We start from the raw sequence: 16,015 nt of genomic DNA, 5'->3' as shown, positions 1-16,015 counted from the left end.
CAAAGCCCCATAATATAGATCTATTCTATTTTAAAAGAAAATGCAGTTGCATCCCCCCAATATAACAAACTAACCATTGATTCTTGGAAGTTTATTTTGCAATTGGTTAGACTATAATAAATTTAGTTTAATCCTTTATCCAAGTGTAAGCAAACAAAGTTTGTGTTTGAAAATATCTTCAGGACTGAGGTAGGGTGGTACATCCCTTAGCAACTCATAGCAAAGGTGGACCAAGCTCTCTACCTACCCTACCTCAGTCCTGAAGATATTTTCAGGTGCAAACTTTGTTTGCTTACACTTGGATAAAGGATTAAACTAAATTTAGTATAACCATTGATTCCTATGAATTGTTGTAATGAGAGTTGACCATATTTGGCACTGTAGATTTTTAATTTATGATTCCTTAATTAACAGTGGCAGCATAGCTTGAAAGAGGTGGACTTATCTTGGGCAGTGAATGAAGAAGCTGTAAACAGAGGTGTGTTGTCTTTGGTAACTAGTAAAGAAGAATCACCACTTGAGATGCTTGTCCTTTGTGGTTCTGCTGTATCATATGCAACTATTAAGTAAGTAATTTATTGACTGTAAGATTTTTAAATTTTTTGCAACCTATTAGCATTTTTAGCCATCCCCTTGCTAAAAGCCATCAGTTATTAACTGCATATATATACAGTTGGATCTCCACATTCACATATTCATGTTTTCATGTTGGAAGTTGCCAACAGTCATGTATTCATTTTTGCAGTAAATGTCATCCAAGTAGAATGGCTCATTACCTTTTTTAGGCTATTTGTGTTTAAAATATTACTGTGCTTATGTCAATACCTGTGGGTTCTAAAATTGTATCTAGTGGCTTCTTTAAGTGAAAAAGGGGCTTCCACTTAAAGCCTTCTTTGTGCTAGACACTACTCCAGGACACCCAAGTGATGCACAAGACTATGCAAATGAAGACATAGAGATGGTCTTTCTACTCCATAACACTATCTCCCTTATCCAGCCAATCAACCAGGGGTAATCAAGGCTTTTAGACCAACTACACAAAGAGGGATGTATATGGACTGAATCATTGAAGCCATGGATAGCAACATTTCTTAATGATATTCAGTTTGTGACCTGAAGTTGTTCATTACTTCAGTTCAGATGAACTACGAACCATTCCAGACAAACAGCACAAGAACCTCTATCACAGAAATTAAAGGAGTTGGCCTGGAAAATTGGGGGGGGGGGCAGGTTTCTGCTATGGCCAAAAAAAGTTTTAAAGTGTTTTGTTGTGTTTGTTTTCTCTCTTTATCACTTTCATAATCACTTCATTTGGTTTGATTTCATTATTTCACTGTAAAACATAACTTTCTGTTCTAAATGCTGGAATAGTATCTCTCATAGGGATAATTCATTGTTCACAGCTTTGAACTATCATCCTTCCATAATTCTACTGATCACTTTTGGAAGAAGTGCTAAGGTATTTGCTGTCAGTAGTAATCGAACACAAATTATTCATCTACTCACCAGAATACCAAATAATCCTCACTAGCTTCTTAACCTTCTCTCCATTTAGATATCTTACAAATGTCAGCATACATATCTCTTGGTATTTCATGCCAAGTTTCCTTTCCAGTTTCCTTTTCTGTGGAATATTCTTCACTGAGACAACCTCATGTCTTTTGGAATGGGAAATGAAATGAGTTCCATTCTTCTCCTTTGCATGATTTGATTACTTTTTGATAAGTATGTTATTTTTGACCATGAAACTAATTAATAGAAATAGCTAACATTGCGTTTATTGGTTGTAAAGATTTGATACTACTAGTCTCCTACTAGTTTTGCCACGTAAACTAGGCTTCATCTGAGTTTGGATGAACATACAAATATAAATAAGCAGTTATAAGCTTTCATAATCAAAGCTTGTTGTTTACTTATATTTGTCTGTTCATCCAAACCCAGATGAAGCCACTAGTTTAAGTGGTGAAACTAGTAGGTGACTAGTAGTATCAAATCTTTATGACCAATAAACCCAATGTTAGTTATTTTTATCGATTACTTTTTCTCTTCTCCTGATTAAATCACTTGCTGCTCTGAACTGAATAATTGAGATAATTGCTGCTTGAGCCATTTCCTCTTTTGCTCACAATTTTCTACCACTATCAAACAAGTATGTCAATGTAATCTAGTGTGTGGGAGGGATAATCAGTATGCTGCAGCCTGGTTCAAAATTTGCAAATCAGAATCTTGCAACAACTCTACCACATGGAAGCAAGCCTGGTTCATCCTATCCCCCCCCCCAAAAAAAAAAGGAGAGATTAAAATCAACCATCAAACTGTTCCATTTTCATCACTTTCATATTCTTTAAAATGGCGAAGTTCATCAACTGCCAACTTATACATTGCCTGGTGACTCACCAATGTGGATTCTGCCACTCTTGATCTACACTGATCTTGTAGCCAACATTATTTACCTTTGGCCACAACCTTAAAAAAGTTTATTGAAATTTGTGATTATTTCCAGGACATTTTATAATGAGGCAAAGAGACCTACTTATCAAACTATCATGTTTTGACCTATCTTCTGCCATTGCATCTCTGTTCATTGTGTGTGTGTGTCATTGTAAATCATTTCCTCCTTTCATATTTCTCCATCAATGCCAGAGTATCCTATGGCTTTGTACTTCTGCCCATGCTGTTCCTTTCGTATTTATATGACCTTTCCTAACTTAACCTTAAATTATGTTTGTGAAATTGCTAGTAATAGTACTGCTCTCAGTAAGGAAATCTTGTGAACTTCAGTGCTGTTAAAGCACAGTCCTGCCTTATTTCTCATAAGCAAGATCACACTTCACTTCCATTTTTTATAAGTGTATTCAGATCTCCAGGCAAGCTCATATTTCTCTTTGGGGACTAGGCATATACCTCTAATCTTTTCTGCCACAAACAAATCATTTTTTGTAACCTTCTCAGCTTTTAAAAACTTGGTCTAATTTTCTACTCAAGATACTAGCTCCCATCTAGTTGGGAACTAGTATCTTTTAGTTATTTATTTTGATGAAAATAAGTTGTTAGAAAGTAAGTAAAATGTGTATGTTTGTATTTTTTTTTTTTTTTTTAACCTGGCATCCTATTACTTGTGGTGTCCATTTTTATTTGGCAGATTAATTGGGTATTCACAATTTCAGAGGATTTTAAAATTCATCACAGCATATTTCCAGATTGTCCAGTTTCTCATTTTTTATCATTTTAATGCTCGAGGTGGAGTGGACTTTTACATTTCTTGTATGCATTTTCAAACAGACTATTTTTTTTTTCAAGATGGCAGCCACCTCCTATAGATATTTTGAGTGCGCTTTCCCCCATTTTTACTCTACCCTGCAGGCCCTAGATTGAATCTACAAGTCTATTCACATGTTTCATTCATACATGTGAAATATGTATGCCCCGATAACCTTGCTTGTAATATTTCTTATGTTAAAAAAAAATTGCCTTCAAATTTGACTGCATGGAGTCAAAAGACTCTTCACAAGAGGGCCACAATTGCATGCAAAAAAGATCATCAAACAATCCTTAAACCTATTCTTAGTTTCTAAGAATAGGTTTAAGGATTGTTTGATCCTTAAACCTATTCCTTACTGCACCCTCGGGCAATGCATTTTACTCACCACCTCTCCATGCAAAAAACCTGTTCTTCATTCCCTTGCTCACACCCTCATACAGCTTCCAGGGGTGACCTCTTATTCTACTTATTATTATTATTTTTGTACAGTATATTGACACACTAGCCAGAGTAACCAATGTGTTGAATAAATAATCACTAGAGATTAGAACAGTGGATGAAAGGTGATTTGACATTCCTATCTTAAGTGTATAGAAAGGCTCATGTATTCATTGTACATGTTGTTTAAATTTTAACGGTACATATCAGAATATGGTATATAGGAAAGAACTTGACATTGTCAGCATCCAGGAATGCGTTAGCAGAGCTAATCTCAGGTGGTATGGTCACTTAAACAGAATGGGCGAAGAAAGATTAGCAAAACAAGTGTTCTCTGCCAGGTTGGCAGGAAAACGACCCAGAGGAAGACCAAGATATAGGTGGATTGATACAGTACAAAGTGCCTTAGACGATAGAAATATAAGATCTGATAATGTTGGAGTCTTCACAAGTAACAGACTGATTTGGAGGAAAATTGTAGATAGGAAGTTAGTAATGATGTCAATTTTTTTTCATGTAGTACTATCATATCCTGCACACCCCTTGAGGATACATGGCAGGAATTTGATGATGATGATGATATATCAGAATACAGAATTATAAGTAACTAATTATTTATTGACTTATTGCTGATATTTCGCTGATGTTATAACCAGCATCTTCAGAGCACAAAAACACAGTTTGTCACATTACACGAGACTACAACAACATGGTGTAACAAAGGAACTAGTCTAAAAAAACTGTAGCAACAACACAAAGACTGAAGTCCTAAAAAAACAGAGAGAGAAAGCTAGTACTAGTTATGTCTTAAGATAACTGTCTCCCAAATCTTAGGCAAATTTATACAGCCATATTTGTTGAGATTCGGAGTATGTTTCAAGGCTTCTGTTGCTTCTAAGAATAATCTCTCTTATTTGTAAAAGCTTCTGTGCAGGAGTATCCAAAGCATGGTCTTTTAGACCTACTTGCCATAGTGATAGTGCCGGATGTATCTTTTATGTTCACTGATGCGGATGTCTACAATTCTTCCTGATTGACTGTAGTAAGCTTGATCACATGAGCAGGGTACTTCGTAGACTCCTGGATGTGATAAAGGAGGAATGCTGTCCTTGGGTGAACGGATGAGAGTTGCTAATTTGACACACGGTCTGAATACAGTGCGTAGTTGATGTTTATTGAGAATTTTAGATATCTTTTCCAATGTGCCTTAATGTATGGGATGGTGACTGTTTTATTATAGTTCTTTGTGGTGGATAGTGGGAGGGGTTTCTTAGGAGTATTTAGTATTGTAGCCATTGGCCAGGAAGGTGAGCCAGTTCAGCAGCAAGAGCATTGGAACAGATTACTCTCGCTCTGTGGGTTAGCGTTTTTAAAATACCATACTGTTGAGAAGGGCAGCACCATCGACAGGGTGTAGCATAGAGGCAGCCTGCCTCACGACGCAGCTTAATAAGGACGCTCGTTCAGCTATATTGTGGTAGATGCTGTCACTACGCTAACAATTCCTGTTAGTGTAGCAAGTGAGGAAAGAAGTTTTTCCAATCTTAAACTGATTAAAAATTATTTGCGAACAGCAATGATCCAAGGAAGATTGGTTGGTCTAGCAACTATATCGATAGAGGCAGACATAGCTTATAATTTAAATTTAGAAGAGCTTATAAATAGTTTTATTGTGCGATATCCCCGTAGAGCAAATTAATTAATTAATTAATTAATATTATTATGTAATCGTTTTGCATTAATGTTTCTCTTGTAATAAAGGCTTGGCTTGGTGTCGCACTGATTAGATCGTCGGCTTGTCGAGAGCTCCTGAAAAGATTAGTAGTATTTTGTGTTAACATTAGATATTTTACTAGAATTTTAAGTAGTATTGTTTGCTTTTTGTTTCTTGGTGTGTCTGTGCAATTTTTGCATGTTTTCTGTTATTTTAATTATTATTTTTAAGAAAAGATAGCGTACACATAGCACCGATTAAGAAAAAAATGGCGGCCAGGTCGCCATGTTTGTTTAAGAGTTTTGATGTAAACGAATTTATGCAATGTGCTGTCTGTGAGATGTATGCCTTGCGAAGAGCGGTGGGAGTCTGGTTAGAAAGTGATAGTGGAGTTAATATGTGTAGAAAGTGTAAAGAGAATGAGGACTTCAAGTGTGTTTCGTGTGTCGAGAGTGATATCGTTGACGATAGTCAGAATGTAGAAAATGGCGGTGTGCTAGAGAATTGCGTGGTAGTGCCAGATAGGTGTGAGAGCGTCGCTGAAAGTGTAAATGAAGGAAGAAACACAGAAAGAATGGATGATTTGATCGATAATGAAAATGGTGAGATAAATGCGAGTAGCGAAATTGCCCGTTTGAATGGTGCGATACACAGAGCTAAAAGACAACTGGAGCGTATGGAAAAATGTGTGTTGAACATACCGACAAATAACCGGTGGAAGTCTGTGACGGCAAATAATAGAATGTTTGTAAACGTCAATAAAATGAAGGAGCGAGTGCTGTATGGGGATTCGCTATTAAGAGGCGTAATAATTGAGAGTTTAACGAAGTCGTACCAGCCGGGTGCGAACATAAAGGACGTCAGCGAATCTATTCGACTGCAAAAACAGAGGGTGAAAGAGATGATAATCATGGCAGGAACGAATGATTTGAAAGAGGACAAAATGGAAATGATAGAGGATCTGAGGGAGTTGTTTGAGGTAGCAAAAGAGAAGAGTGAGAGAGTTAGGATGGTGAGTATCTTACCGCGGTATGACAGCGAAGTGTTTAGAAGGAGGGCCATAATTGCCAATGACTTTATGCGTGGGTTATGCATGGAGAGTGGTGTGGAATTTGTGGATGTGTGGAATGAGTTCGATGGGCGAAAGGACTTATATAAGATGGATGGGTTACATTTGAATGCAGTTGGTGTACGGAGACTTGAAAGAGTGTTGATGAATGATGTGGAAGTGGATGTACAGACTCAGGGAAACTAGATTTATTAAGAGGGGGGGGAGTAGATATGCAGACTTTAGGGGGGCAGTTAAGTGTATGAATGAGTATATTATGCCCGAGCAAGTACGACGGACAACAAATCAGAATGGGATAGTTAGTATAAGGCATCAAAGTAGGGATGGGATAAATGGGCTTCTGCGATTCATGTACACTAATGCCAGAAGTATTAGGAACAAGAAGGAAGAGTTTTTGGCCATGGTTGGCACTTCCAGGCCACAGGTTGTCGGTATTAGTGAAACATGGCTGACGGAAGATGATAAAGCTAGTGGGATTGGATGCGACGGGTATAGCGTGTTCAGGAGTGACAGGGTGAATAAAAAGGGGGGAGGAGTGTTATTGATGATAGCTGATGAGCTTCAGCCAAGGAGTATAGAAGTTGAACTGCAGGATGGGGAAAAAAGCACATTTGAGGCTGTTTGGTGTGAGATAGAATCTAGCAGAACAAAATATACAATTGGGTGGTGCTATAGACCGGGTGATGGAGTGGATGGTGGGGATAGTATGCATAAGCAAATAGAAGAAATGAGTGGAAGGAGGGTAATTATTATGGGTGATTTCAATTATGGTAACATTGACTGGAAAGAGGAGAAGGCACATGGGAGGAAGGAATTGGATTTTATGCAGTTATTAAGGGACAACTATCTACGGCAACATGTATTGGAAAATACCAGGGGGCAGAGAGTGCTGGACCTAGTAATTGCAACTGAGAATGTGGCTGTAACGAACATGACCATGTTGCCACCAATTGGTGAGAGTGACCATAAGGTCATGACTTGGGAGGTGGCTAAAGGAGTCGAATTTACAATTAAGACAGGGTACATGTGGAATTACCGGGCTGGTAAGTATGACAAGCTTAGGTGTGTGCTTGGCTCAATGCCATGGCATGTAAAACTGCAAGGGCTGGATGTTGATAGTGCATGGGAGGTGGTTAAGAACTGTTTGCAGGAGGCAATGGTTGAATACCAAGAGTCCGAATAATAAATCAAGTAGGGGTTAAATGGATGAATAACACTATTAAGCTTGAGCTGCAAAAAAAAAAACAATTGTGGAGGGAATTTAAGGAGAAGGGTGACCATCAGGCGCAGGAACAGTATAAAGCTCAGGCCAGGATGGTAACAAGGGTGGTAAGAAAAGCAAAAGCAGATTACGAAAGGAAATTGGCCATGCAGGCTAAAGAGAATCCCAAACAGTTTTTTCAATATGTTGCAAGTAAAAGGAAAAATGCTCATGGTAGAATGATCTTAAAAAATGCTGAGGGAGGGAGAATCAGTCGATATTGTGGAATTACTGAGCGAGCACTTTGCAAGAGTATATCATCCAAGTGGTGACTTTGCAGGAATGGAAGAACCAACAGCTTATACTGGAATTGTGATGAATGAAGTAGAGGTAACTAGTCTATTACAGAACCTCAATGTCAATATATCTGTGGGATTGGATGGTATACCAGCTCGTGTCGTACGTGATGCGGCCAAAGAATTGTCAGTGCCCTTGACCATTTTGTTTAATTTGAGCCTCAGGACTGGGTCAGTCCTAAGGGGGTGGAAAGAGGGGAAAATAGTTCCACTGCACAAAGGTGGTTCCAAAGGTGCTGTTGAAAATTACCGGCCAATCAGCATAACAGGAATCATTATCAAGGTCTTAGAGAAAATAGTCAAGAGGAAAATACAAGATTGGATAGAAGAAAATGGGATACTGTATCGGGGACAGCATGGTTTTGTGAAGGGTAGGTCATGCCTCAGTAACTTGCTCACGTATTATAACACAGTGACGGCTGAACTGGATAAGGGTAATGGGTTTACAGTGATTCTACTGGACCTTGCTAAGGCCTTTGAAAGGATACCACATGGAATTCTAATCAGTAAATTGCAGCATATGGGAATGGACATAGGGTTGGTGAGATGGATAGGAGGGTGGTTGACAGAGAGATATCAGAGAGTGGTTTACTCAGGAGTAGAGTCCACAAGACGGCCTGTGACTAGTGGCATGCCACAAGGATCTGTTCTTGGACCACTGCTGTTTAATTTGTTCATAAATGATATAGGAAAGGATCTGAGAGGAACAGTTCATTTGTTTGCGGATGATGCGAAGTTGGGTAGGGCAATAGTGAATGCAGATGACGTCAAAATTTTGCAGGATGATTTGGATAGATTGGAGGTTTGGGCTAAGGAGAATGGATGTCAATTTAATGTGGCAAAATGTAAGGTTATGCATTTTGGGGTGAAAAGATTGGCGGCAGTTTACTGCATTGGTGGAACCGTGCTCCAGGAAATTGATGAGGCACGAGATTTAGGAGTGTTGGTGGATAAGGAATCGAAATTTAGGGGACACATTGCAAAAGTGGCCAAATCAGCTCATCAAATCACTTGGTTGCTGAAGAATACATTGACAAGCAGAGACAAGCAGGTTATTGTTCCTCTGTATCGAGCCTTGATAAGACCCCATCTCGACTACTGTGCTCAGATTTGGTCACCTAGGTTTCTTCTTGATGGGGAGGAGGTGGAGAGGATTCAGAGGCGAGTGACCAAGATGATAGCAGGTCTGTGGAATGAACCATATGAGAACAGGTTGAGGATTTGTGGGTTGCAAAAATTGGTTGATAGGCAGAGGAGGGGAGATATGATTGAGACATTCAAATTACTGAAGGGTTTCTATAAAATTAATTCAGAAGATATTTTTGAGAACAGGGCTGGTTGTGGGAGGACTAGGGGACATCCATGGAAACTGGGCAAAAGTGTGGTTAGTGAAGGTGTTAGAGCTGGGTTCTTTACTTTTAGAGTAGTGAATGAGTGGAATGCGCTCCCTGAGTCTGTGGTGGATGCTGTGACAGTGAATGAGTTTAAGGCGAGGTATGATAGATACTGTATGAATGTCGAATAGTTGTGATGAATATGATTTGGGGCCTCCCTCGATGAGTCTAATGACTCCCTGGAGTTGCCCGTAATAATAGTAATAATAATAACAAAATAACAATTGGAGATTTTCTTATATTTTTGTCTTATAATCCATAAGGGGTAGGCTGACCATACATACCATTTTGAATGGGACAGTACTGTTTTATTCATATTTCTCTGCCGTCCCATCGTTTTAATAAAAATGTCAGTTTTGTGCCGTTTTTAATAAAAACTATAAATATACTTTAATATTGGTCAATCATAAATTATTATTCATAACCTGTAATCGTTTGTGGATCAGTTGTCTCTCATAAAATCTATAATTGTGAGGCAGTTGGATATATGGAGTAAAGAAAATATTTCTGTATCTGATAGATGGGGACAGATTTTTTTTCTGAAATGAGGGAAGAACACCTAGACTTTCAAGACTTTTGTAAATATTGCAGAGTTTATTCTTTGTCTTCCAGGAAGTACAGCACCTGTTTAGAGAATATTTTCTATTATGAATAGTATGTGGTCAAAGGAGAAATCTAGATTAAATGTAGACGATGAGGACTATATTAGTTGTCAGACAAAATTGTGTGATGGAGTGTGAGAAGTCTTATGATAAGGTGTTGAAAGACCGAAATTTTCTGCGTAAGATCACTTCATCAGAGAAATATTCATGGTACGATCGTGGTGAAATGCAGTCCCCCTTTATGTCTTCCTAAATTTTTGTATGGATTCTGTCACTGAAGAATAATGATAAGCTCAATATGTTTATGTAATAAAACTTTTTTTTACCATCTTACTTTATTCGTAAATACAGAATATTACAAAACCCCATCCCATTTTTGTCTCAAAGAAATATGGTCAGCTTAATCGGGGCGATATTTAATTCTTTGCCTCAGGGCACGATTTAATCTGGCGATGGTCCTGGAGAAGGGTGATGGTGTGATTGTTTATGTAAATATCTCCCGGTATGTGTGGGTTTTCTAAAAATTGAGAATGATAAGGAACCATGTTGAAGATGTGTGATTAAAGCAGGCAGTTATTAGCTTCCAGTTCCATTGTAAAGTGGATTTTTGGATGTTGGCTATTTAAATATACTAAGAATGTATCCAATGTACCTGGGCCATGTTGCCAAATAGCAAGCACATCGTCAACATAGCGTAGCCAAAGTGTTGGTTTGAGAGTGGCTGTACTGATAGCTAGTTTTTCCAGGTGCTCTATGTAGAAGTTGGCTAAGGGGGAGCCCATAACTGTCCCATCTAATTGTTTGTATATTTTCCCTTTCCATGTGAAATATCCTGCATGTATTGTGACTTTAGCAGATTAAGGGTTTCAATTGGTGGCACATTTGTGAATAATGAGATGATATCAAAGTTCGCCATTAAGTCTGAGCTTTTTAAGGTATGGTGTTCCAAAATACTTTTTAGACTGGCAGAATTTTTGACAAAGGAGGCATGTGAGAGTGGCTAGTAGCTTGGCTAAATGTCTAGCCAAGTTTATATGTACAATAGGGCGTAAGGGTATACCTTGTTTGTGAATTTTTAGTGCTCCATATATCCTGGGTGTTTTAACATGAAAGGGCTTGAGTTTATTGACTGTTTTTTTTTGGGGCCAGGAAGTGACTTTTTTCAGTAATTTACTGAAAAAATTACACAAAAGAATAAGGTGTGTTGTGGGATTGCGATCTATAATTTTGTATGTTGACTGATCTTCTAAAAGTGCGTGCATTTTGTTTTCATATTCTGTTGTGTCTATCACCCCGGTTGCATTCCCTTTGTCTGCTTTTATGATAATCTGGTTATTATGTAACTCTTTTAGAACAATGATTTCCTTATGAGGGATATTATTTCTGGGAGGCTTAGACTTGATTAGGATGTTGGCCACATCTAAACGTATGGTATTGGCTATTGCTGCTGGAGGCAGGTCATATATTCCCTGTTCAACAGACTCCATTATTTCGGCTTTTGGAACTTGTTTGGGAGTAATGGCAAAATTGTGCCCCTGACTTAAAGCACTAATGGCTTCTTTGGTTAAGGTGAATGATGATAAATTCACAATGACGCAATCTTGTTGTAATTGCAGTCAGTGTGTAGCACTACATCGTTGGAGATTTTCAAACTTTTTCTGGTGCTGGTTTTTGACGATGATGAATTATTTTCTAGCCGTTGCATTAAGGATGTTGTCTAGGATCTCCCATAGTTCCATGTTTAAAATATTACATAGTAGTTCACCTAGTGCATTGATGGTTGAATTTAATTTTGATAACTCAAGGCGAGTGGCGTTAATCTGTTCTCGTAATAGCGCTACACTCGCTCGTTTATAAATACATTGGGCTTTGGCCGAGTGGAGCTTGTTTTTAATTTTCACACAGTTAGGTATTAAATTGGTGTCTCGTCACCTCTTTAAGAAGGCCAATCTGTTCAGTTGCCGCACCAATTTTAACTTCCACTTACTGTATTGTTGTGTTTTGCATATGATATCGTCTCCATGAAGAATCCTCAAGCGTGTAGAAAGGCTTATGTGTTCATCGTACGTGTTGTTTAATTTTGACGGTATATATCAGAACGCAGAATTATAAGTAAATAATTATTTATTGACTTATTGCTGATATTTCGCTGGTGTATTCAGACCGTGTGTCAAATTAGCAACTCTCATCCGTTCATCCAAGGACAGCATCCCTCCTTTATCATGACCAGGAGCCTATGAAGTATCCTGCTCATGTGATCAAGCTTACTGTGGTCAATCAGGAAGAATTGTGGACATCTGCATCAGTGAACATAAAAAATACATCCAGCACTATCACTATGGCAAGTAGGCCTAAAAGATCATGCTTTGGATACCCCTGCACATAGGATCAACTGGAAGAAAACAAAATTACTGCACAGAAGCTTTTACAAGTCAGAGAGATTGTTCTTAGAAGCAATAGAAGCCTTGAAACATACTCCAAATCTCAACAAATATGGCTGTATAAATTTGCCTAAGATTTGGGAGACAGTCATCTTAAGACATAACTAGTACCTGCTTTCTCTCTCTGTTTTTTAGGACTTTAGTGTTTGTGTTGTTGCTACAATTTTGTTAAACTAGTCCCTTTGTTACACCATGTTGTTGTTGTTGTAGTCTCGCGTAATGTGACAAACTGTTTTTGTGCTCTGATATATAGCGAAATATCAGCAATAAGTCAATAATTATTTACTTATAATTCTGTGTTATGATATATATATATATATATACACACCATCAAAATTAAACAACATTCCTATCTTAAAAGGAATCCATTGGATTCCATTATGCCCTCATTGATATATTGTCTCAGACTTGATATTAAAAAGTAAAATTTAAAAAAAAAAAGCTTCGTTATGTGCCAAAGAAAGCAATGGAAAGAAAGATTTTGGGAATTAAAAGAGCACAGAAGGCAAAAAAAAAAAATTGAGATATTAGACAGATCACAAAAATTATTGATGTCATTCACAAAACCAAACAGTTGCAGTTGAACTGAGTGGCCATTCATGATGAAATATGGCAGATGGACACACACACACACACCCAGCTTGGATTTCCAGACATAGTAGGTATATGTTAGTGGCTGAGCTTACGAGGTTGATGCAAATAAAATTAATTGTTGTTAGGGAAGGGATCTTCATATTCATGTATAGGTGGTTACCAAACAAATATAAAAGAGGAAAAAAAATTTAAGTGATTTATATTGAATTTCTTATATGCAATGTGTAGATTGTATTAGAGTTCAGAATTTGATTGCTATATGATAATTATCACTTTGCATCTTAATTTATTTTTGTTCCCTTTTTTCAGGAAGCTTCTAAGCAGTTGTCATTCTCTCCATACATTAAATCTTCAGTCTTGTCGTAGTCTACCTCGGGGCATGAAACGATTATACACGGGTGATGATCTTGCTCATTTGCAGTCTCAGATATTAGAAGGACGCTTTGAAGAATCTCCTTCGGAACTTTAAAAAAAAAAAAAAAAGAAAGAAAGAAAGAGAAAAGAAAAATATATTCGTGTATCTATGTATGTATAATGTAATGTATTGGCTATAACTTTATTGTTTAACAAACTGAATTATTATTTTTATTTTTCATTTAATCATTATATCAGCCATTAAATTCATCATTATACTTGTCTTCATAGCATTCCCAGATATAATAATGTAGCTCATTTTTTTTCCCCAGTTTTTTTAGTTACAAGAAAATTCATTGTTCATATGGTTCATAAATCTGTAAAAATAGTAGTTATCTTAAGAAATTAAGTGAGTGAATATTTGTTTTTCTAAAAAACTGCAGAAGACTAATGTTTTTCCCTTTTACTATCTTCCATATAATATGGATCAAAGTGACATTAAAAGTAATTATAATATGTATAGATCCTGCAGCAAAATACTATTGCAAAACTATATTAAGATGTATTTTAACACAGCACAATTTAGAATTGCTCATTTGTTTATAAGGCCTTTCACGCATAATTTTTTATCACTACTGCACAAAATAGGCCTCAAAGCCCATAGCAAATCAGTGACTACATAATCATTCATTTGGTTTATTGTAGAGAAAACTTTTGAAAATAAGTTTCATGTGTTGTCTGAACCTATTTCAATGATGTTTCAGATAATATATGAATAAAATGTTATTTTATTAGATTTGGCAACTCAAATCAGTATTTTTAATATTTTATGCTACAGATTTTGTAATAAGTCATAAATCACATTAATGGTATCATTTAGTATGGAACTATATAAACTAATTATATACTTAATTTTATTAAGTTTTGTCCTGTGAGTACTGTTTAAACCACACTCTGTTAACCATTTTGTGGAATGAGTGTTTTATATGTATCTATATTGATAGTTTTTAGTAATTTGACCTTTATGCATTTTTGGAAATTATGGAGACAACTACTGTGTTTGAATAAAAACTTTAGTTTAATATTACTAAAATTTTACAATTCGACGTTTCAACCTTTATGTCAAGGTCATCTTCTGGAGCGTACAAATATACACAAGAAACAAGCTATACTACAATCATACTGGTTCGTTAAAAACACTGACTAACCGCTACCACAATTGTTGGCCTGACCTCTGGTGGAAAAAAAAAAAAAAAAAATTATACATCAACGCTAGAGTCCTATTATTTGTGTTGTCTACTATATACATATATTAACGTCATTCCAGCCAGTTGGAGTGGAATGGTTTCTAATACTAGCGGGTTGGCTAGAGTCCTGACTTATATTGAATCTTTCATATTAGGTTGGCTGAATGTGTGCCATCCAGATCCTTGGAATTTTCATACCATCTTTATTGTTGATATTTGGGTGGTTTATCAGGATTTCGCAGGATTCTTTAAATTTTCTTTCGTACCATGTTTTTGTGCAGTGTAAGGAGCAGGTGCTTTTCCAGTTGATTTGGTGTAAGGTGTTAAGTGCATGGTCTGAGAGGCCTGCTTCACCATAATGGTTATATTTAATGTGTTCTTTCTTGCGTATAGGGATTGTCCGTCCTGTTTCACCAATGTACAGTAAGTTACAGGTGCAGTGGATGCAATAGACTCCAGGATGTGCTAATGGGAGGAGAGGATCCTTAGAGGAGCTGAATATGGTTTTAAGTTTAGTGGGTGGTTTAAAGGTGGCATTGAGGTTATAATGTTGTAGGATTCTGTTGATTTTTTCTGATAACCCTTTAATGTATGGAATGGCTATGGTTTTACTGTAATCTAGATTCGTTTTTGTTGTGGTTTTATAGAGTATTTTATTGACAGTATTTTTGTTATAGCCATTGTTTATGAATGTGTCACTAATGATTTTTAGTTCTTGTTTCAGGGCTTGCTGGTTAGAGCAAATAAAGTGTTGTGTGTTTTTTATGTAGGAGGGGGAATGACCTACCAACTCCTTGAGTGTTGCCGCTAATAAGGAGTTGGTAGGTCATTCCCCCTCCTACATAAAAAAACACACAACACTTTATAAACAAAATCAAAAACATAACACTCGACAAAGACGACTTATTAGTCAAGTTTTGACGTTTCTGCCCTTTTCACTAATGTCCCCATCAATGACACAATTCTCCTACTACAGAACAAATTTCCGCCCGACATTACGGCCCTCTTTGCCCACGTACTAAAGTCCGGTTACTTCGTGTGGCAAAACAAATTCTACCTACAAAAGGAAGGTACAGCCATGGGCTCACCATTATCCCCCCCAATCGCGAACTTCTACATGGAAACCTTTGAGCAAAGGGCTCTTGATTTCGCCACGCTTCGACCGACAATCTGGCTCAGATACGTTGACGACGTGTTCGCGATCTGGCCGCAAACGCTAAACACATTCCTCAGCCACCTAAACAAACAACACGAACGCATACAATTTACCATCGAAATCGAAAACCAAAATTCACTCCCGTTCCTAGACACACTAGTTACACGTCTTCCTTCAGGCAGTCTAT

General features: G+C 37.2%; 1 protein-coding gene across 1 annotated transcript in view; it reads left to right on the top strand.

The window, feature by feature from the left end:
- Fbl6 (F-box and leucine-rich repeat protein 6) overlaps positions 1–13,541 on the top strand; it is a 273,653-nt gene extending 260,112 nt beyond the window's left edge. The window contains exons 10-11 of the mRNA XM_090404578.1: positions 415–566; positions 13,381–13,541. Of these exons, the coding sequence (XP_090260704.1) occupies positions 415–566; positions 13,381–13,540 (312 nt within the window). The 3' untranslated portion in view covers position 13,541. The remainder of the gene's footprint in view (positions 1–414; positions 567–13,380) is intronic.
- Positions 13,542–16,015: the final 2,474 nt, after the last annotated feature.

The sequence above is a fragment of the Typopeltis vanoorti genome, chromosome 1 (assembly GCF_054136105.1).
Source record: "Typopeltis vanoorti isolate ZY-2024b chromosome 1, IOZ_Tvanoo_1.0, whole genome shotgun sequence".
Lineage (NCBI taxonomy): Eukaryota > Metazoa > Arthropoda > Arachnida > Uropygi > Thelyphonidae > Typopeltis > Typopeltis vanoorti.
The sequence above is the reverse complement of the archived record's forward strand: the minus strand, read 5'-3'. Positions and strand labels throughout refer to the sequence as shown.